Source organism: Mus caroli, chromosome 8 (assembly GCF_900094665.2).
Source record: "Mus caroli chromosome 8, CAROLI_EIJ_v1.1, whole genome shotgun sequence".
NCBI lineage: Eukaryota > Metazoa > Chordata > Mammalia > Rodentia > Muridae > Mus > Mus caroli.
In genome coordinates, this window is record NC_034577.1 from 60,266,110 (window position 1) to 60,288,939 (window position 22,830).

General features: G+C 40.8%; 1 protein-coding gene and 1 long non-coding RNA gene across 6 annotated transcripts in view; one reads left to right on the forward strand and one right to left on the reverse strand.

The window, feature by feature from the left end:
* Window positions 1-21,252, forward strand: part of LOC115031740 — a 35,336-nt gene extending 14,084 nt beyond the window's left edge. Inside the window, exon 3 of the long non-coding RNA XR_003837395.1 lies at window positions 20,969-21,252. This is a non-coding gene — a long non-coding RNA (uncharacterized LOC115031740). The remainder of the gene's footprint in view (window positions 1-20,968) is intronic.
* Window positions 1-22,830, reverse strand: part of Psd3 (pleckstrin and Sec7 domain containing 3) — a 508,951-nt gene that overhangs the window by 283,636 nt on the left and 202,485 nt on the right. For all 5 annotated transcript variants that reach the window (XM_029480436.1, XM_029480438.1, XM_029480437.1 and 2 more), the window contains one exon: window positions 12,823-12,931. In XM_029480436.1, the coding sequence (XP_029336296.1) occupies window positions 12,823-12,931 (109 nt within the window). The remainder of the gene's footprint in view (window positions 1-12,822; window positions 12,932-22,830) is intronic.

A 22,830-nucleotide genomic window follows, 5' to 3' on the forward strand; every position in this document is an offset into this window, starting at 1 on the left:
CACACACACACTCACACACACACACACACACTCACTCACACACACACACACACACACCACGAGTGAAGAGGCTAACAAATGAGCTCAGCACACTGCATTTCTATATACATATGAATATATACATGTATGTATATATGTATGTAACAATACTAATTAAGAGAAAAGAGGTCATGAAAATGAAAGGGAATTGGGGGACTCAGAAGGAACTGAAAGAGGGAGATGAAGGCATAAAAAATTAATTAAATACAGCAGTCATATATAAAAATCTCAAAAAGAATTTCAAAAGGAAGTCAGGACCACATCCATCTGAGAAATAAACTCAACTACTGTGCAGCAAAGGAAGCGGTCAACAGAATAAAGAGACAACCTACATAATAGGAGAAAATATTTGTGAAGCAAACATCTGATAAGTAACTATATCTTAAATAATTCAATTCCAAGAAAACAAGCAACGGCTTTTTTAACGGGCAGCCTCTGAACAGACATGTCTCAAGAGCTTAGGGGAGGACAGACTTAGCCCACTGCACAGGTGACTATGTTTCGCATCACTAGCTGTGGTTTGAATGAGAATGGCCCCAGTAAGCTCGTGTTTGATTATTTGCTTCCCAGCTGCTGGTAACATTTGGGAAGGCTTAGGGGCCTTATTGGAGGAGGTGTTTCATTGCAGGCCTGGAGGTTTCAAAACTCCACACAATTTCCAATGTGTCTCTCCCTTGCTCATGCCTCTGCATCCGGATAAAGCCCTCAGCTATAGCTATACCATGCCTGTCCGCCTGCTGCCAAGCTACCTTGCCAGGATGATCATGGATTCTTCCCATCTGAAACTGTAAGCAAACTCCAAATAAACCCTTCCTTCTGTAGGATGCCAAGGTCACTGTGCCTCATCACAGCAATAACAAAGTAACTGAGATACTCATAATTTGGGGACGGGGCGGGGGAGGAGTTAAACCCCTAGGAGACACCGCCTCATACCTGCTAGAAAGACTATTACGAAAGAGGCAAAGATGTGTTGGAGAGGATGCAGGGAAAAATACGTCCTCTGTACATTGCTGCTAGAAGTGTAAGACGTTATGAAAAAGAGAATGGAGACTCCTACAAACAGAAATGGGATGAACATGTGATCCACTAATCCTGTTTCTAAGTATACAGCCCAAGGACAGCCAGTTAGTTAAACAACATCCAAACACCTAAAGTTTGGTTATTCACTGTTATTCAAAATATCCAAGATACTGATATCTGGAGAATTAAGTCAAGGAGGGAAGTGAGATATATACGTACATAATGAAATATGATACATCAATAAGCAAAATTCTGCTATTTGCAATTGAATAAATATGAAGGACATTTTGCTAAGTAAAATAAGACATGAACAAAACAATATTGTATGATCTCACATGTAGAATGTTTCAAAAGTCAAGGACCAGCAAGATGACCTATGGGTAAAGACACGGGTCACACAAGCCTGATGACCTAAATTTGCTCTCAGAATCCACATAAAAGTGGGAAAAAAACCAAACTCCACAAAGTTGTCCTCTGACAAAGTTGTCCTCTGACTCAACTACTATGCCATATGCACGTCCCACATGAACACAACTCACACGCATGCACATACACACACACACACACTGACCTAATAAAATATTTTCTGTGCAAATTACAGATGATTCAGAACTTAAATGATCCTGGTTACTTTGAGCCTGTTTATCTGCCCTCTGAGAATTTCCCACCACTGGTATGCTTGCGTAAGCCCTAGCACATTCTTGAGAACAGAAAGAAGAAAGAGAGAACATAGAAGGACAAACTGGCATGTCCTAAGCATACTTTAAAGGTGTTTTGGATGAGCAGCCCCCAGAATTAATACTTCTGGCTATCTGTCACCATGAACACGTTTGGGAACAGACATTCCCCAGACTTCTCAGCTTACCCTGCACTGACTTCATACTGCTCTTCTAAGACCAGTAAACAAAGAACCTCATTTTCAATCCGTAAGAACATATGTTAGCATGTTTCAGCATCTGCCCCAAGTCCTTCTCCTTCGTCCTCTGTAGAGACTGTCTTCAAACAGCTCCTGCCACTGTCTGGGCACTCTCCTTTTGCAGTCTAACTGATAAGTGCCTTCAGTAGGTTGCCATATGTCCCTACTTTTATCCCAATAGGAATCATATTGTTAGAACCATCATACTACGTGTCTGCTACTCCAACCAGACCATATACACGTCTCTCTCCAGTTTAGCAACTGAAGGAATGACTAAGAAAATGCCCCCAAGAGAGCCTTCATTTGGCAGGGGGAATATTTAGGGGATCTGGTACCTGCCATTAAAGAAAACACAGGCATCTTGATTATTTGTTTAAGGTCTTTTTCAACACACCAGCATTTCCCCAATAAATGCATCCATGTAAGCTGGGGAATGTTTGTAATGTTCGCTATGTGTAAGCTTGCAGCCACACCACAGGCTTTCAGGGTTACTGACCTATCAACTCTCCCAGCTTCCAAGTTCCCCACCCATGTACGCTCCTTTAAGCTGGAAGATGGTTCACCTTGGCCTGGGCCCTTGCCACTGATCACAGTGCCATCGGAGGAAGCCCAACTCCCTGCACACCTTTTATTAATCTGCTAATGTGCACCTGATGACCATCAGAAACTCATCACTTGCTACAGTTCCCTTAATTCTCTTTTTAAAATGGGCTTGCCACCCCCTTATTAAAGCAGCTGTCCTTTCATCTGACTTCCAAATAATCCTACAATAAATCTGTAGATTACCTGCAAATGTACTCCGCTTTTTAGGTCACAGTCCTCAGAGTTGAACTGATGTAAAAGGAGCTAGGTGATCTCTTCTTGATCTTCCAGTGGTGTGTGTTACACCACCTCCAACATGGTGATTGGACTCATCGATAGAGAAAATCCAACCAACCAGGAACTACCCTGCCTCTGCTGTATCTCAGAATCCCTTACCGTTACCTCTCATGTCCTTAGAAAGGGGCCCAGCCTCTCCATGTTCACAGTGAGACTGCCTCGATCTGCGTATCTACAGGGTTCATTACAGGAGCACACAGAATCAGAGTCACGGAGAGACTGAGAAGATCCTGAATTTTTAACCAGCATAAGCAGCATCCAAGGTATCTATCTACAGTGCACTTGAAAGTGGGCCAAGTGGACTGGGGCATAAATGGAAGCAGGTGCCTTTATCCATTGCTTCCAGTGTACCATGACCAAAGAATATCACCTTCTAAGTGTTCTGTGAAATGCAGAACCTCGGGGTTCCCTAGATAATGGCTGAATTAGTGTTCCTTAGGAGGCCACAGTGATCTTTTGATATGTACACACTCCTTTTTAAAAATTGTGATGCTAAAAATACAAGTTTCAACTCTAAAATAACATACAAGTTGCAACAATCCCTTATTATCCTGAAACAAAATTCACAATGTAACAAGTAGAAGATAAAATTCAAAATAATCAATATAATCTCCTAAATACAGTGCAAAGGAAAAGTAAAATGTAACGAAAATTACATGACTGTTCATGCTAGTGAGACAGTATTTGTCAAAGGGAAAAACCTCCCTGAGGAAGGCGGGAGTCAAGAAGGACAAGCACATTACACTATGACTCATCTGCCTTACTGCTGCCTAGTGAGGGAAATGTCAACATCCTCACCCAACGGGTAATACATCCCCTAAGCCAAAACCAGAAGCCTAATCTGCCCTTGATTTATATGGAAGAAAACCTATATTAAAGGTCATTCAGAAAGTCTTTACATAGCATACTCTTAAGCACAAATCATTAGAATCATATTGTTCCCACACCACGCAAATGTTCCCCACATTAAAAGTCACTACAGCACATAAAACAACTGTTTCCAGTATTGTCCCATCCCACCCTCATAGAACTCTAAATAAATGTTTTGGCCTCCACAAATTAGAGGTTGGCAAGGGCAGATGCACATATGTGGTCCTAACCTCTCTCTATACAGTCTGGGGGAAGGGGAACTCTTTAAGAGAAAGAAAAACAGCATGTTGTGTGCCTTAGAGCCTTGGAAGCCACAAGCATTCATTGGATTTAGGAAAATCTATTACAGGATGCAACTTTGGATTGCAACGTGTGACTTCCTTGAAATCACAAACACAAACGTGGGCACAAGCTAACATTTTAATGCTGGGCCATAAGGCAGTGTCTACTGGTACAGAGGAATACGATGAGAGCACACTAGAGGGTTGTAGATGGGGACCTGGTTTTTACAAGCAGTGATAGCACAGCTGAATGCCCGTCACAACCTCATTACCAGGAGCTTCAGAACTGTATTGTTACATGAAACTCCCCCAATTTTAACAGCAGGTTTTATTTTCACACAAGTGGATCAAGTAAAGCATAAATTAAAGATACCAACATGTAATCTCTGCTTTGCAAAATAAAAGTGGGGAGATAAATAAAATAAAAAGAAGAGGAAATTTGAACTAGATACATAAAAAGAAAAGGAAATTTGAACTGAGACAGTTTGGCAAGGAAAATTTCAGGGAGACACTGCTAAAACACACTTTGTGAAACAGATCATATACCAACAAATAAAACATTCTTCCTTCCGAATTTTCCATCTCAAGGATATAGTCCTAACAGCATCCAAAGGGCTGCATAACTATCTCTTCAATATAAAACATAGGTGTCTTAGTCAGGGTTTCTATTCCTGCACAAACATCATGACCAAGAAGCAAGTTGGGGAGGAAAGGGTTTATTCGGCTTACACTTCCATGCTGCTGTTCATCACCAAAGGAAGTCAGGACTGGAACTCAGACAGGTCAGGGAGCAGGAGCTGATACAGAGGCCATGGAGGGATGTTCTTTACTGGCTTNCCTCCCCTGGCTTACTCAGCCTACTCTCTTATAGAACCCAAGACTACCAGCCCAGGGATGGTCCCACCCACAAGGGGCCTTTCCCCCTTGATCACTAATTGAGAAAATGCCTTACAGTTGGATCTCATGGAGGCATTTCCTCAACTGAAGCTCCTTTCTCTGTGATAACTCCAGCTGTGTCAAGCTGACACAAAAATAGCCAGTACAATAGGCAAACAGAGAAATCATTTCAAATTAATCACAAATGGTTAGTATGCTCATGAAAAAGGTCTGGTGTTAATTATACTTCGTGCAGCAAACTTCTCAAGATAAAAATATTTTGGTTCTAACAGATCTACGATTATCCATCCCAAAGTTGACCTGATTTTACTCTCAAGAAAAATTTAGATTCTGCTTATCGTGTGTGTGTGTGTGTGTGTTCACATTTTGTTGTACAGACTGATTTGAATTATCAGGACTAAATGCTTACTTTGCCTCAGTCTCCTAAGTAACCAGACTAACAAACCTATGTCATAATCCTTGGCTCCTTCACTTCTCAATACAGAACAGGACAAAAGGGAAGGGAGGGGATAAAGAGGATTGAAAGGGACGGTGGAGGGGGCTGCAAATCAGAGCTTGGTGTGTTGTCCTACACTGTGACCCTAGCACTCACTGCTTAAAGCAGTTTTGTGAGTTCAAAGATCACCTGGACTGCAGTGAGACCCTACCAAAAGAAGGAAAGAAGAGGGGAAGGGCAGAAAAAAATCAGAGCTAGGTATACAGTTGAATCCTTAGAGTGCATGTCTGGCATGCACTAGGCCCGCCTTCCATAGCACCGCATAAATAAAATAATGCAGTAATGGACATCAGTCTGAAAATGGCAAAAATATTATACTGGACATTAGGAACCTTTAGCACCCCCTCCAGATTGTTTCTGCAACACTCCATGGCTATCTGTGTATATAAAGCACCAAGTAGTTCCAATCAGACAGCTGAGGCTGCTAAGGAACGGCTCTTTCTACAGATATGTGGGACCAGAATTGTATGAAGTGGGCCCATTACATAAATGACCCTACCCAAAAGGAGAGTTTATAATCACTCTCCAGCTCAGATGAAATTATGGTCTACCAAGCAGGGTCTGTGGTCCAGATAAAGTAATGGAGACCATCTGTCCATTTAGTGAGGGCCAAGCACTACTGAGCACATTTAACATAATAACTGTATAAAGCACTATAAAGTCAGTTTTTCTGCTGTTTACATAGATCGAAAGCCATCTGAGAAAAGATAAACTCGACAAAATGTCCCAAAAAGAGTCTTTCTAAAAGACTCACCATGAAATTATAAACTGACTTAAATCTGTGGTGGAGACAAGAAAATAAGTCAACAGAAAACCTTATAATTAGTGGATTTATCATTCATTCCTTTGTATGTCTGTGGTTTCTATGCCAAACTGTGTTTTTCGTAAAGTAATGACTCCTAGCTTTCCTAGATCCCACAGCTACACACAAAATTAGAATAAGGACTTACACACACACAGAGAAACACACACACATACATAGAGACACATAGACACACACATATCCAAGAATGAGACAGGGATCCAAGCACTATACCTAATCAGAATTAAGTCTAAGTCTACAGACAACAGTTGTGTAATGACCTAGAAAAAATTTAACACAATTCAATTATCGGAAGGTTAGGATAAGAAGCACACCTTCCAGAGGAAAATAGATTCCTCCTACAAATAACATAGTAAGGATATATTTAGAAAAAATAAATAAATAAATGAAAAAGGGAAAAGTGACGATCAATCAGTCTAAGAAAATGCAGTGCTCGTGTGCAGTCTACCTCCGTGGCCAGCAGAGGTCGCACACATAGGCTCTGTATCTCTTCTGCCTCAGGTGCAGCAGCTGCAGACACTTAGGTCTGGCAACGCTTAAGTGCAGCAGCCACATTCATCTATTTAGAGTCAGTCTGAATTAAAAGTTCAAAAGCCTTTGCTATTATTAAAATATAGAATATAAACACCAAAAGTCTGGAAAGAGTAAAGACAGATTCCAGAGGCTCCTGTTGGAGAGCTGGAGAAGAAGCCACTGTATCCTCATTTCCATGACAATGTCATGAGCCAACCACTCAGTTACCTTGAGAAGGAAGTTTTACATAATAATACTTAAGATGCAAGCAAGAGAACACACACACACACTCATCATATAAATCTGCTTTAGATAGACTATATAAGCCAACTTTTTCATTTTACATAGGGAATTTGTAAGCAGTAACTATGAGGCAACTGCCAGCAATGTTTATAATAGCAAACCTACATGTGAGAAGAAAAACCAAATGAAGAAGGGATGAACCCTGGCTGAGGGTGTAGAGAAAGTACTCGCAGCATGTGCAAGATCATGGCTAAAGAGCTCTGTGTTGGCAGTGGAGCCCTGGAAGATGAGAAGAGCTGACCCTCCCAATTTCTTTTGTCCTGTATAATTTACTCAAGACTCCATTTCTTACACATACATACACATTGTTTTAGACCTAATAGCCTAAATTTCACATTATACTTACGATAACATATATACTATTTTAAAATAAAAAATATCTATATCTAGCAGACTAAAAGTGAATCAGCCCATTTTCCTAATTAAATTTGACAATAAGAATATATACCAGAGCTGGGCAGTGGTGGTGCACACCTTTAATCCCAGCACTCGGAGGCAGAGGCAGGCAGATTTCTGAGTTCAAGGCCAGCCTGGTCTACAGAGTGAGTTCCAGGACAGCCAGGGCTACACAGAGAAACCCTGTCTCGAAAAAAAAAAAAAAAAAAAAAAAAAAGAATATAAACCAGAACAATCTTTCTGCTAGGCAGTTTGATAAATGGAGACTTTCATTTAGTTAAGGTATAAAACTATCCTATTACATATGGTGGAACATGTCTGGAATCCCAAAACTCAGGAAGATGAGGCAGGAGAACAGTAAGTTAGAGGCAATCCTAGGGTGTATAATAAAATTTGCTCCCTGACCCTTATAAAAAAAATCTGGTCAATAAATAAATACAGAAATAGAAAACAAAAAACTACCACAGAGCCCTGTATCAATGCACTCGTCAGTTAATTGAACACTGAACAAATGAACACATACTCCTATCTGGAACAAAAAAATAGATATGATATGAGAGGTGACTTTGCTTGGGATTCAGGATGTGTTCTTTCTCTCTCTCTCTCTCTCTCTCTCTCTCTCTCTCTCTCTCTCTCTGTGTGTGTCTGTCTCTGTCTCTCTCTCTCTCTCTTTCTCTCTCTCTCTCTCACTTTCCTATGGTAGCACTTTGTAGGCAGGGGCAAAGGTAGGTAGATCATGAAATAAAATCAGGCTCTAGTTGAGAAACCAAACACAAACCTGCCTCAGTTCCATTGCTCTTGCTGTGTGGAAAACACACACACACAGACACACTGACAAAAACCAGCCTGCCTTTCAATTAATTCCAGATTATAGTGCATGACTGCAGGAGAGCCAAGGCAGGCACTGGAAGCAGCTGGTTATGTCCACATGCAAGAGAACACAGAAACCGTGCAAGCATGCTTCCTGCTCAGCTTCCTTTTTCCGTTCATGCGGATCAAAGTCCAACCCTACCTAGGGCAGCTCACATTCAGGATGAGTCGTCTTTCCACCTCAGTTGATTCATAGAAGAATCCCTCACAGGCACACCCACTGGCCAGCCAGACCTAGACCATCCCTCACAGAGCTTCTCTCAGCAAATGTGTGGACTGAACAACCAAACTAACTAGAATACTAGTACCCCACCCACTGTTTCAGTTCCAGTTCACTATAACTAACTAGAATACTAGTACCCCACCCACTGTTTCAGTTCCAGTTCACTATAACTAGAATACTAGTACCCCACCCACTGTTTCAGTTCCAGTTCACTATAACTAACTAGAATACTAGTACTCCACCCACCGTTTCAGTTCCAGTTCACTATAACTAACTAGAATACTAGTACCNTCCAGTTCACTATAACTAACTAGAATACTAGTACTCCACCCACCGTTTCAGTTCCAGTTCACTATAACTAACTAGAATACTAGTACCCCACCCACTGTTTAAGTTCCAGTTCACTATAACTAACTAGAATACTAGTACCCCACCCACTGTTTCAGTTCCAGTTCACTATCTGTAACTAAGCTCACAGACGCTCGCAGACTGTTTCCTGGTCATGTGCACATCTTCCCCATAGGTTCCTGCTGCATCTTCGTGGTTGACTCCAGTTTATGTTTACAGAAAACCATTCTATAGTTTCAGAATATTCCGTTGCTCTCACTCTTTAGGTCCTGATATCTGCATTATAAATGCTGACTATCCTTCCCCATAGAGGTTCCTTGCTTTATGTAAATGATACTAATTGTGAGCTTGTCATTTTAGGGATTTGTTAATGTAGAGCTTTATCTGTCATTCACTGCAAAAAAAAAAAAGGACAATTTTGCATTAAATTCTGCAGCAGTTTGTGTTATTTCTTTATGTCATTTCCTAGACATTGCACAAACTATCAGTAGTGCCCTATCCCAACTTGGGCTTCAATTCCACAAGAAATCAATTTTGCCCTACCCTCAGAACTCTGGGAAAACTGATATGTCAAGCCACAGCCCTACACTCTAATAGCTTCTAGGTAATGCACAACTTTTCAACTCAAAATTTCCATGCCCAGTGTCAAGTTTTGCAAAAACTCCATGCTCGCTTCTTGTGCTGCTGCTGTTGGGCACCTGAATCATTCTCATCAGAGCAAGAGCACCCTTTCCTGGGCCCACTGATGATGGAGTCCGGCTTTCCTCTGACTCTGAATCCTCTGTCCAACACGGGAACTTCCTCTCATTCTCTTCTGTCTACTCAGGGTCTGGTGTTTCTCATGTTCTGTATCAGCCCCCAATGTACCATGCTGAAGGAATAATCCGAATGCAGTCTGTGAGAAGCGGGTGTGGCGGCAGTCCCAAAGGCGCCAGGGACTGCAGCTAAGTCGTATGACTTGCACCTGACTTCCTCATATAAACCACAAACATCTTGAGAGCTGCGCAGGTGTACCAGGATACCGGTAAATCCATTTTGATGGAGATATGCCCCTGCTGCCCTGATTAGCTGAAGCTGCGTGCCTGGTGAGGTGGCGTGGCCTGCTGTGCGTGGATGAGAACTGAGAGTATTTAAGAGTGAGAGGCCCAGGGCCTGGGGGAGATATAAACAAGAAGAAACATGACTGAATAAACTGCTGTTAGAAGGAATGGTGGTCATGTCGTTCTTGCTGGTCGAGAGCGGACGCGACAGCAGTCCATTCTTTAGAGGGCATCACATTAACAGGAACCACTATATACTTCTTTTAAGTTTAGATACTCCGGACCATGAACTCAACTCTATAGCCCTAGGAGAATTACCAATTTGGGTACAATTACCAGAAATGTTAAATATTGACATCAAGAGAAATAAGGTGATGGACCAAGAACATTAAAAATATCACTTAATTCTTTAACAAGACTTAGTAGAAAACAGATCTTCAATTTATCAATATAATTTTTCTAAAATATTTCTAAAATTCTATTACTACTACATGTATTTATAATATTTATAGCACTACACTTTAAACTATATGATTCAAAAAGAATTATAAAACATTAGACTTGAGCTAGTACAGTCTTAAGATTGTAAAATTACACATTTCTCTTGCCCTTTCCACTTTATCCTTTGGCTCTACAGTTTAAAGTTTCATTCACGTTCTCACATGACTTAACAATAATGATCTGAAAAAGAAGAAAGAGAAAACTCAAAGCATGCCTCTGGCCCAGTGACTTATGGATGATTCTCCCTTTTCAAGTGCTTTGTTTTGTAGTTTTCAAGGACAAATCTCAAAGGACTAAGGGAGAGACTGCAGCATATACTATATACTGAATCAAAGACAGTTACTGTTAAGGCAGAAATGACAAGTTTTGGGAAGTACCACACAGAGTCATCTGCCATTACCTATCATTTCTTCACTTCAGTCTTCTGTCGTTACTTCTCAAAAGCATTGACTCTAAGTGTGCTTCGTTTCCCAGCCGCAAAACAAAGGGCAGGTCACACACTTCCCGAAAAAAAGTGGGTATAAACTTGGATTTGTCTTTAGTAAATATCAAGGAATAAAATGACCAGGTGGTACAAAAGGTGTCCCACTTAACTGCTTTTTAAATATTTCACACAGCTGTGGGTAAGAAGCCCAGCAGATGCACATTCTTGCCAATAGCTCTATTCGCTATTGACACAGAGTATTATACATTGTTTACATAATGTGATGGTTTGTATATGCTCAGCCCAGGGAGTGGCACTATTAGCAGGTGTGGTCCTGTTGGAGTAGGTGTGTCAATGTGGGTGTAGGCTATAAGACCCCTCATCCTAGCTGTCTAGAAGTCAGTCTTCCACTAGCAGCCTTCAGATGGAAATGTAGAACTCTCAGTTTCTCCTGCATTATGCCTGCCTGGACACTGCCATGCTCCCGCCTTGATGATAATGGACTGAATCTCTGAACCTGTAAGCCAGCCCCAATTAAATGTTGTCCTTATAAGAGCTGCCTTGCTCATGGTGTCTGTTCACAGCAGTAAAACCCTAAGACACATAATGAAGTAAAAATTGTGCTTCATCAGAGTGAGTAAAAAAAAAAAAAAAAAAAAAGCAGAAACCCACAAGATGGCATCTAAAATTCAGAGCAATGGAAGATTTCCAAACTGTCTTAAGGTGATTATAAATGTAGAAACCATAAAAAGACTACAGGAATTAAGTGCATATGCATGCACTGACTTCTCGGAAATCTTTAAATGCCGTTACACAAACCCAACTAACAAGCCAATCTGAAACAGAGAATTGCTTGTTCTGTTTTCAACCAAATACCAGCCACATTAGGTCAAACCCCTTATCCAGTAAAACAAGGGCTAAGTAACAATACAGGTAAAAAGAGTGATGATTATCATTCTACTGTACAGTTGAAGGTCAGAGGCACAGACATGAGGACCTGCTATCATCCTTATTAATACAACAAACAGAATCAGAAGCACTTGCATGATTCTGAGGTGTTTGCATATCACAAAATAATTGAGACATGCCACTGAAATCACTTTCTACGACAAGAAAGTTGAAATTGGATAATGTACACAGTGCCACAAGGTTGTCAGTTTCAAACCAGGGACTCAAACTCAGAAAGTCTAACTCCAAAGCACAAGCTCTCACCTCTTCTTGTCTCACAAAAGGCATCTCCACCACCACTTTTCCATAGACACGGATAAGTGCTCTGAAACTCTTAAGACTGTATCTCACACTCTCTCTAAGAAAAGTGTATTCAGAAATATGCTGCTCCCACGGATTGAAAGGCCAAGCTTTGGGGTCAGGCAATTGTAACTGAAAGGAAATTATTTCAGATCCCACCCCTTGAGAATGGGGATAACAGAGGCAATTTATGGGATTTCCCTGAGGATCAAATAAGATACAATATTCAAAGTGCATAGTATAGTACTGGAATGCTAAGGAAGTCAGTCAGTAGGATTACTGATACTGGTACTAATATTAGTTCTATTTGTTCTAAGCTGTCGCTTCTAATTATAGAATGTGACAGTAATTTTCAAATGAGAGCTCTCGTAAGATTACATTGTCTAAAAAAATTTGTGGAATTGACTCTCCATACCATATGATGGTAGCCAAAAATAAAGTATAGTTATACAGAATGATAGTGAATGTGAAAAATAAAATCTTAGCGACAATTAGTTAGTTCTTGAAACTTAAAGTATGGGAAGCTGAAAATTCTTCAAAAAACAGACTTGAAATTACCTAGAGCAAGCTGTAGGAACTACATCCAACTCTAGTATTGGGAAGACAGCTCTAGAGAACAGTTGGAGCACATAGGCTTCACAAGGGTAAGCAGGAAGTGATGTAGGTAAGTACAGGATGCAGAAATAACTAGGACCACACATCTTTTACCCAGAAGACAATGTTTAAGACACTTACTAGAATCTGGAGTTTTCTCTTCTGACTTGCCAAACAGAAATTCGTACTTTGCCTTGGCAACACTCTGGGAATGTGCTGATGCGCTGTTAACCCAAACAAACGGCTCTGCCTGCAAAACGAGAACCAAACAAAGACATTATCACAAATACAGCATAACAAGTAATGACAAAACAAATTACCCAAGAAGGGAATGATTAAACTACCGTGGTATATATGCTTGATATACTACTATATAAGCACTCAAAATGTATCAAATAAAAAAATCAGAATATAATCAGGACACATGATTTCATCAATGAGATCCAGCCAAAAAATAGTATACATGTGATGTCTATGGGGGTGGGGGCGGAAACAACACACACAAAGCCTGCCATGACTCAGTAAAGTGCTTGCCATGTAAGCACAATGACCTGAGTCCAATATCTAGAACGTATGTTGAAATCAACAAACAAACATGAGAGCTATCAGTCTGTAACCCCAGCCCTGGGAAGGTCAGCTGGCCATGCCTACTCAGTGAACTCCAGACCAATGAGACTCTGTTTCAAACAAAGTGACTGGCTCCTCAGGAATGATACCAAGGGGTAACCTCTGGCTTGCACATGCACACTCACATATATGCACCCACATGAACAGGCTCTCACATGCATGCATACACACACAGTAAGTTTATGCTAGCTTTTAGCTATTAAAATCCTTATTTTATTTTCTGCATGATTAACTTCAAGTAATTCTTTCTATGTGTTTGGCTGAGCCACACCAAAGAGAAAGTAGCCTTTCTCCAAAACTTACCATATCTGTACATCAGAAATACCACTCAGCTAGCCAAGGAGTATACAGAACTGTAAGTAATTCCATTGATACAATCTGTCTTAAATTTGAGCATCTGCCCAGATTCTTAAAAGGCTGCTATTTAAAGAAAAACTACAGGGGTAAAATTGTTTCACATCATAATTCCTAAGACTTCCTTCCTGACTGCTTTTAGACAAGTGTTGAAATTTGAGTGGTTCCTATTTCTGGCCTAGAATTAAGTAATAGATGAAATTTGATCTATGCCCACCATGCAGTCATCCCCTTGCCTCTACTGTGAATGAACACATCCAAGATATGATGTTATCTACACTGGGTTCTGTCTTGACTACAAAACATCTATTCTCATGTAGGACTCATCTCTGGGCAACACTGACATCAAGGGTTCTGTGAACAATCAAGTAACCACTCGAAACAAGAGTGTCTCAGACTTACTGCCTGTGAAGCAGAAATGTCTGTCGGTGACAGAAGGACCAATTACAACTCCAGCACCCTACAACAGCCAAGTACAGCATGTGGTGTCATCCCTGGTGCTCTCCCCTGGCTCTTCTATGCCATTATCAAAAGGTTAACTTGCAGAAGTTTGAGGCAGCATTCCTTAAAATACCTCTGCAATCATTTATTTTTTATAATGTACAAAATTCATCTCTGGAAATCCTTCTTAATGTAGTGTGTTTAACAAGTACAGATTAATTATCCTTTTCCCCAACAGAGGGAAAATAATGATAATCTGTGTATGTAGAGAGCTCTGGCTAATAAAAGGAACTCTCCCAGGAATTCCCAAAGAAGGTGACCTAATTTGGGGAAGATGCTTATGTAGGGTTTTCTGAGGAAGTGATCACTGCAGAAACAAGAAACACGAGAAGCTGGGAAGGTCAGAAATATGTACTATGCAGAGGGATAGCCATTTGACAATGACCCATACCTACACTGAGAGTAGGCCAAGCAGCTCAGAAGAACATGTAAGGGGTCCATTTCAGAGCAGACAGAGAGCAACAGGGCTCTCAGAAGCAATAGCAAACCAGCACGGGGTACCTGGGGAGTGAGGCCTCATTTTAATCAGAACTTGAAAGAAAGTCATCAAAACATTTGGGCAAATATTTTTATTTATTTACATTTCAAAGATTGTTCACTTACATTTTAAAAGGCTATAGGCCTATCATACAAAGGAGCTTAATAGTCTAAGAGAGACTAGAGCTCATGGCAAGTAGACGAAAGTGGGTTAATTTAGATCGTTGCATAGAGATGGTCTGTGGAATGCTCTGGTCAGTCAGATTTAAGAAAGTAAGGAGAAGATTAAATCAAGGATAATTATGATGGATAAGATTTATTAACCACTTACTCTCTGGCAAGCACTGCTCACTCTAGTGCTATGTATGGAATGCCTCACTTAATGCTCAGAGCAATCCTATAAACTGAGTACAGCTCCCATCCCTGTCTCATGGATGACAAAAGGATTCGATATACAAGGTGTCCAAGGTAGTACAGATAATAAATTACACGGTCTGGATTTGACTCTATGCAGTCTAAATCCAGAGCACATAGCTCTTGAGCATGGCATCCAGGAGTCAGGCTTGCATGTCTGGGAATATGGAGTGAGATGGGAAGAGATTAGAGAAGGAGTATTACCTACAGCTTGAACTTGGGACTGCCAGGTAACCTCCAAAGCCACTTAGCATGCCACAGACGTATACTGTAAAGAAGAAGCTCACCAGTACGCGACCAGCAAATATCCAGGATGCAATGCATGAGGCACTTTCAGCAGGTCAAGAAAGATAATCTCTTTGGCTTAGTCTTGAGGACTATTCTAAAGCTAAGTTTCATTTGAGCACTAATCTTTGGCCTTTGGTCTACGGGGAGCCTATCAGAAGATTTCTGCAAGTCCATACTCAGGAAAAATACTTACATCCTGATTCTCACTTAAGATAAAATCTGGCAGTTTATTTTAAATATTAATATATTTTAAATACATAGTTAGCCCTCCCTATCTGCAGATTGTAAATCCACAGATGCAATCAAACATAGACCTGTTCCTCTTACAGAGGACACAGGTTTGGCTCTCAGAACCCACATGATAGCTTACAATCTTCCTTAAGTTCCAGGGGATTCAACACACTGTTCTGACCTCCAAGGTCACAAGGCACACATGATGTATATACATACATGAAGGTATCATACACTTAAACTAAAACTTTTTTTAAATCTAAAAAAAAAAAAGCAACAACTAAAAGGACATTTAAAGATTTTTTTTCTCAAACTTCTAAGTCATGAGTCTATGTCTGTGTAGCTCCAGGAGGGTACTGGGGAAATGTATGGTTGTACGTAAGTGTCCAGGTTACCGTTCCTTTCTGAGATAAAATACTTTAATCAAAAGCAACTTGGGGGAGGAAAAGAGTTTTTTCAGCTCAAACTTCCAGACCATGACCATAGTCGCAAGCCTTTAATCCCAGCACTCAAGAGGCAGAGGCAGGCGGATTTCTGAGTTCAGTTTGAGGCCAGTCTGGTCTACAAAGTAAGTTCCAGGACAGCCAGAGCTATAGAGAGAAACCCTGTCTCAAAAAAAAATCAAAAAGAGAGAGAGAGAGAGAATGAGAATTCATGGGAAGAGCCGAGGGAAAACCACATAGAAACACAGCTTCCTGGGCTTACTGACTTGCTATAACTCAGTTAGCTTTCATACTCCCCAGGCCTACCCACTAGAGATGATACAGCTCAGAATGAGCAAGGCCCTTCACATCAATCATCAGCCAAGATAACGTCTCATAGGTGTAGTCAAAGGTCTATCAAATTAGGCAATTTTATTATTATCCTTATGATTATCATTATCAACATCACATACAGGTATGTGCCTGCATGTGTGTGTGTGTGTGTGTGTGTGTGTGTGTGCCCCATTTGCATGCCCGGTGCTCCTCAGAGGCCAGAGAGGGCATTATCCCCTAGAGCTGGAGTTACATATGGTTGTGATCCACTGTGTGGGTGCTGGGAGCTGGAGCTAAGTTCTCTGGAGGAACACCCACTGCTCTTAACCTTTAAGCCATCTCTCCAGCCCCAACCAAAAAGGTCTTCAATTGAGCTTCCCCCTTTCTTCCCAAGTGACTCTTGGTTGTTTTAAGTTGGTAATACAAACTACCCAGCCCAGTGAGTATACACAGTCATAATTTAAAGTATACTTCTCCATATATCATGATCAAAACTGTTTAAAATACACTGATACAAGGGAGTTCTCAACATTTAGCACAAATTAAAATAGTCCACAGCACTTTATTAAAACAAATGTTTCTTGTAATGCACACAAGAGCTTCAAATTCAGTTAGTGCGGGGTCTGAAAATGTGCACTTCCTACCAATATTCCAGGTGACGCTGATGCGTCACATGGCCGGCAGCACAGCTCCTGAGAGGTCTGCTTTTCATATGTTATTGTATGTAAGAATCAACTGGCAGTCGTACTGTTGTGTTTGCAGGTCTGATATTGAGCGGACCACAATTTGAGTGCCTAGACTCGCAGGCTCTGAAGCTGAGAGTGAAGCAGTGTGCAAAGCATATTAGGACTCTCACATAAGAAGAAGATTTTTTTTTAATGGGCTGCTCTATCTAGAAATAACACAGATGAAAGTGTCTCAATTTAACAAAGCACTCCATATTTTGGCAGTTATGGGGACACCTTCATCCAGGCTGCAATCAAGGCACTAATACCCATCCACTTTGCTAAGTGAAACAAAACTCATTCTCCTTCCTTCCGTTCGTTATCTTGAGATTGTGAGCTGTGCTGATACTGCCCTCCCCATGCTAATGCTTTTAAATCTTCACCTAGCTCTACAATAATTGTAGACCTCTGAACAACTGTATTTGAAATAATCAGCTTGATTAAAGACATGCACGATTCAGTAATACGCTTTTCAACCTGTATTACTCCTTGAATAAAACTTACTCCTTTTGATTTATCACAATCACTTAGGAGCACAAATCTCTTCGATAAGCATACAGAATAGGGGCTGGGATAAGCTCAGCAGTTAGAGTGCATGTTTAGCATACATGAGGGCCTAGGTTCAAAGCCCGACCCCTAAAATGTAATTTAAAAGGAAGTAAAGGACTTATAACTTGAGTTAGGTGATCAGGACTAAAATCCAGTTTTGCTACTCTTCAATTAACATAAATGTCTGGACTTCGGATTCCCTGCTATATAAAAGTGCTAAAGAATCTGGATAGCTGACTTGTTGACACAACCCTGTGATCTTGGCACTTAGGAGGGCTAAGAAGTAGGTAAGCCAGTATTACAATGTACATCTTTAATATGAAATCTGAAACTTTTAGGAACTAAGAAGACACACAAATTCTACCTCGTGTCACAGAACATAGTTGAAATGAAGGCACAATAAAAACATCATATAAAATTTCTGTCTGGCTACAAAATAGGGAAGGGGAAAGAAAACAAAGTAGAAAACTTCATAAGTAAAAGTCACTTTCAGTGAAGTGGGCAGAAAACGATTGGGGCCACAGGAGTGGTGGAGGGGAAGGAGAATGGGCCTAAGGCAGGCACCGTATACTGTATTGTTCTAATTATCTCAACTTCAATATGATTTGAGAGTCAGTTGAGTATTCCAGAGCTCTTTGGGCCAGAAGAGATTAAAAGCTAAATTGAAAACTATAAAAAAATAATATTTCACAGCTCCCTTTAAGCCAGCACTTAATTCCAACATTCACGTCCACATTCAATCCTGTTTAATCCCTTCTGTTCCCATTATCTGCAGAAGCTGAGTCCACCGCAGCAGGGTACTGTGTGCACTTACCAACCAATTGCAGTCAGAGAGCTGAAGATTAGAACTGATGCTACAGACACTTGGTTAGGTGTTCTTGGATGAACTGTATTCCAAACAACCCATGTTGAAGCCCTGACCCCCATACTTCAACCACAACTGTATTTGGAGGTCATTACAATGAGATCAGCAGATTAGGTCTTAAACTAAGGTAGCTGGTGACTTTCTAAGAAAACAATATGAGAGACACAGAGAGATAGACAAAACAAAGTCCACATGAAGACAAAGGGAGAAGGTGCCATCTGAAGCCATGGGAAGAGACCTCAGCAGTATCAACTCAATAGTCATGGACTGCTGATTTTTAAACACAGGAGACAGTTCAGTTCTACTGCATAAGCCACTCAGTCTGTGGTGTGTTAAGAGCCTAGCAAATACATCAGGGAATCCTGGAGTAAGCAAAGGCAAAAGAGACATTGTCTAGAGTAGACAAATGGTAAGTCAAGGTTCCCTCTTGGGGTTCTTAAAATCACTAACAGAAGAACCTAAGAATGGACTCAAATAGAAGCTCAAAGAAAATGTTACTAGAGTTTGCAAGAAAACCCCCAGGGCAGCCCAGCTATAAACTGCAGAGGCAGCCCAGAGGAGGAGAAGGGAAGGTGGGGGGAGCATTCCATTTAAGCTAGCACAGAGGTCAAGAAGCAAGCAAGGTGGGGAAGGAGAATTTAGAGAAAGAATAAGGAAGCTCAAAATGCTGGGGAGAGTCCAACAGGTTAAAGAAAGTATGTTTGAAACAGATAAAGAGGAAAAAGAGAAATCAGGTTTTCCTGGATACTTTATATGTGGCTAGATTTACTGCTCTGGAGGAAGAAAAATTGGAAAAAGAAATGGTCAAATTGTTCCACCTATCTCTTTAGCATGCCTTAAGCTAACCTCTCTTTCCTGGGAATGGTCCCTTGGCCAAAACAAACAAACAAACAAACAAAAATGGCCAGACTATAACTGAAATGTTAGGTCTACATCCAGGCCAGAGCTTCTGTTCTTACTGCAGCATAGTGACAGAACTTTAAGTGCCAGATGTTTCCTTTTACCTAGAACAGCAATAAGGATGAGAGGCTGTATCCTTTAGGACTCTGCAGAGAGCAATGTGGTGTGAGGAGATGGGAAGTTAGATAATGTGGTGAGTCACTCCATTCCACCTGCAAGCAGCGCGGCTGGGATTGGCTGGCTACAGAGAGCACCTGGGGAGCCCAATCAGCAAGGCATTCAGCCTCCTTCAAGCTCTCAGCACCTATCCAGGCACAACAGCTGATCTCTGTTTACACACTCACATTTTGAGGATTTATTAGAGGCAGGGGCTTACTACAACAACAACACAAAGGAACAAAAATGAGGAGATGGTAAGAGCAAGGAGGCATTTGATCATTTGAAGGTAAGATGGAAAAATAAACAGACACACCTATGTTTGTTTCCCAAAACCTTCAAAAATACAAAAGGAAGATGTCTGTTTATTTATACACACACACACATATATATACATATATGTATGTGTGTACGTATGTATGTATATATATGTATATATATATATAAAATTATAAACACATAATTATGAAAAGGGCCATGATACTTTTTAAGCAAATAATCTAAGAGTTAGAGTTAGGGTTAGAGAAATCAAAAGTCTGGAGAAGCAAAGAACAAATTCAATCCGTACTCAGACCAGAGGAAGGGGAGTGGGAGTCATGTGTTTAAACTCATAAAGAGGAGTACAGGCATTATTAAATTAAGTTGCAGGACTCTCCTGTATGATTCAAGTGGGCCTTAAATGCATGCAATGACAAGTGTCCTGGGGAAGCAAGAGAGACACCAGACAGAAGCTTTGTGACAAAAAGCAAAAAAACAAAAAACAAACAAACAACACCAAAAGGGATCACAGAAAGGGTGCTAATGTTCCTGGCTTTGCAGTAAAGGAAGGGATCCAGAGCAGAGCAATACATCTACAGTGCAAGGAAACATTATCTTCTGGAGTCTCCAGAGAAACCACTGCCAAGCTGGCACACTGTGTGGCTGGCTAATCCTCCCTGTGGCCTCTAGAACTGTAAGAAAATAAACCTGTATTGTTTTAAGCTAAGCTTGTTACAACAGCCACAGAAGCTGCTGCTGAAACAGAAATATGCATACACATGCACACATGCATGCCTACATGTCTGTGCTTTGATTCTGTAAACAAAAGCCATAGTTACCACTTATTTTCTGCTAGCACATTTCTGCTGACTCCAAGAACTCATGAATTATTAATGAAATAATCACAAGACTAACATGGAATTTGCCATCCTATTCTGTCCTTGTTGGGACGGTGCATCCAAATACAACATGAAGCTCTTCCACTTTAATGAAAACTTCCCGTTGCAATTTTAAAACTGCCTACTATCCATTCCTCCAATGTCCTGGAAATAACCTGGGAGACTCGTGCACATTCTCCCCTAAACACCTGTGCTTCCATGTAAACGAGAAAAACTAAGCAAACTCGGGTGCTTGGGAAAAAGGGGGTAACCACGCCCTACAACTAACTCTTCCCTTTCCCTCAGTAGGCTAACTGCATCTTCCCAAAGTCAGTAACGACATCCAGGAGCCTCTCAAGAGAAGATAAAAGCATCCGGCAGAAAAGTAGAGTAAGTGAGAGGCTAAATCCTTCATTTCTAAGACTGAAGAGATGGACATCAAAAGAAAAGGATAATGCTGGAAAGGGTCACAGTGTCGGAAGAGGTGCAAAGAGCAGTAATCGTGCCTCTCAGCTAGCCCTTTTGGGGGCTTGGCTGCCGGTCTCTTTAACAGTGTGAGCAAAAGAGACAAACCTGAATCCATGCCCTTTTGAAAAGCCCTGGAGGTCCATTCTCATTTTTCTACCAGCTGCTGTCTACTGACTATGCCCACTTCCTGAAAGCAGCTCCTCTGGGCCAAGGGCAAATGGACACTCTGCTGCTCCCCGAGGGAGGTGGAAGTCAGAGCCCGTGCACCAACGGGGAGAGGAGGCAGAAGCTCCGAACACAGCCCAGCCACACTACCTTTTATCAACAAGCATGGAAAGCTGTAGAAATCCTATGAAAATAAGCCTGTCACAGACCCAAACACACCTTCCACTGACCACCTTAGCTTAGACCTGCTTCAACTGCCTTGCAAGAGTGAAGATTATATTCCCTCTGCAAGGAACTGAACCCACCTTGGATACAATTCTAACCTGTAAGACAGTAGAAGCTTGCTTTATTTATTTATTCACTTCTTTATGTACTATTCAATCCTTTACTCATTTACCTATCTCTTTATTGAGAGTGTGGTATAAAATGTTAGGAAGATAAGATGCTAAGCATTCGTCTAAAACACAGCTTTCTATAAAGCAAAGTCAAGAACACAGCTTTCTATAAAGCAAAGTCAAGATACCAGAATCAAGTTTTCCTCACAGCTTGCTCTGCTAAAATGGCAAGTGTCTAGCTCACTAGCTGGGGAGCTTCAAAGAAAGGCTTTAAAAAGAAATTAACAACCAAATACTATTAGCTCACAATATCCCCTCCTCCACCTTTCCCACCATTTCACAATTAGTCATGACTGATGGGTGGGCCTTGGCCAGCAAATGAGCAGGCCCAGTGAGTCAAGTCTCTACTTCACCTGCCCAAACTTACCTTTTTTTTTTTTTTTTTTGGCTGCCTCAAGCTCTGGGTCTATGTACTGATACATTAAAATTCACAAATAAAGCAAACGAAATTAAGATTCACATTTTAGAAAATCAAAACAAATACTCTTAAATTTTTGAACCTGCTTGCTAGACTCCTGGTTGACAAGGAGAACTCTAGAGCCATCCATCCATCCACACCACATGCGGTGCATGCTCCTGAACCTATGCTAGGCTACATGAGCAAGGAAGGCTGGAACTATCCACAGCATAATCAGAACCCATGAAAAGTCAAGGAGACTCTACAATGTTTATAAATGTTCCTCAGTGTGTTATTTACTAAACAGGAAATGGCAAGGCACTGAAAACAAGCAATATGCACAGAATGTTGTAAGAAACTCTCCCAAAAAACAGCATCTATATGGTTGAGGCAAAGAGGAACACCAAAAAGAACATTAGGTCCAGAAAACAGAAATGAACACAAAAATGATACCAAGTCTCAGGTAAACATTCATTATTCATGGTCTAGATGAATTGCTTATCATAGTTTTATTTTAAAATATATATAGGTAGCAAAATCTATTATGTGGGTACTTCTGTTAAATACGAAAAGTTACATTAGTAATTCACCAATAAAATCATTTCTTCAAACTGCCCTGGTAAGGTTTTATTATTTTAGATGGCTATTACTGTGATAAACACCATGACCAAAAGTAACGTATTTCCTCTTACAGCTTGTAATTCATCATGAAGGGAACTGGCAAGGTCTCATGGCTGGAATCTAGA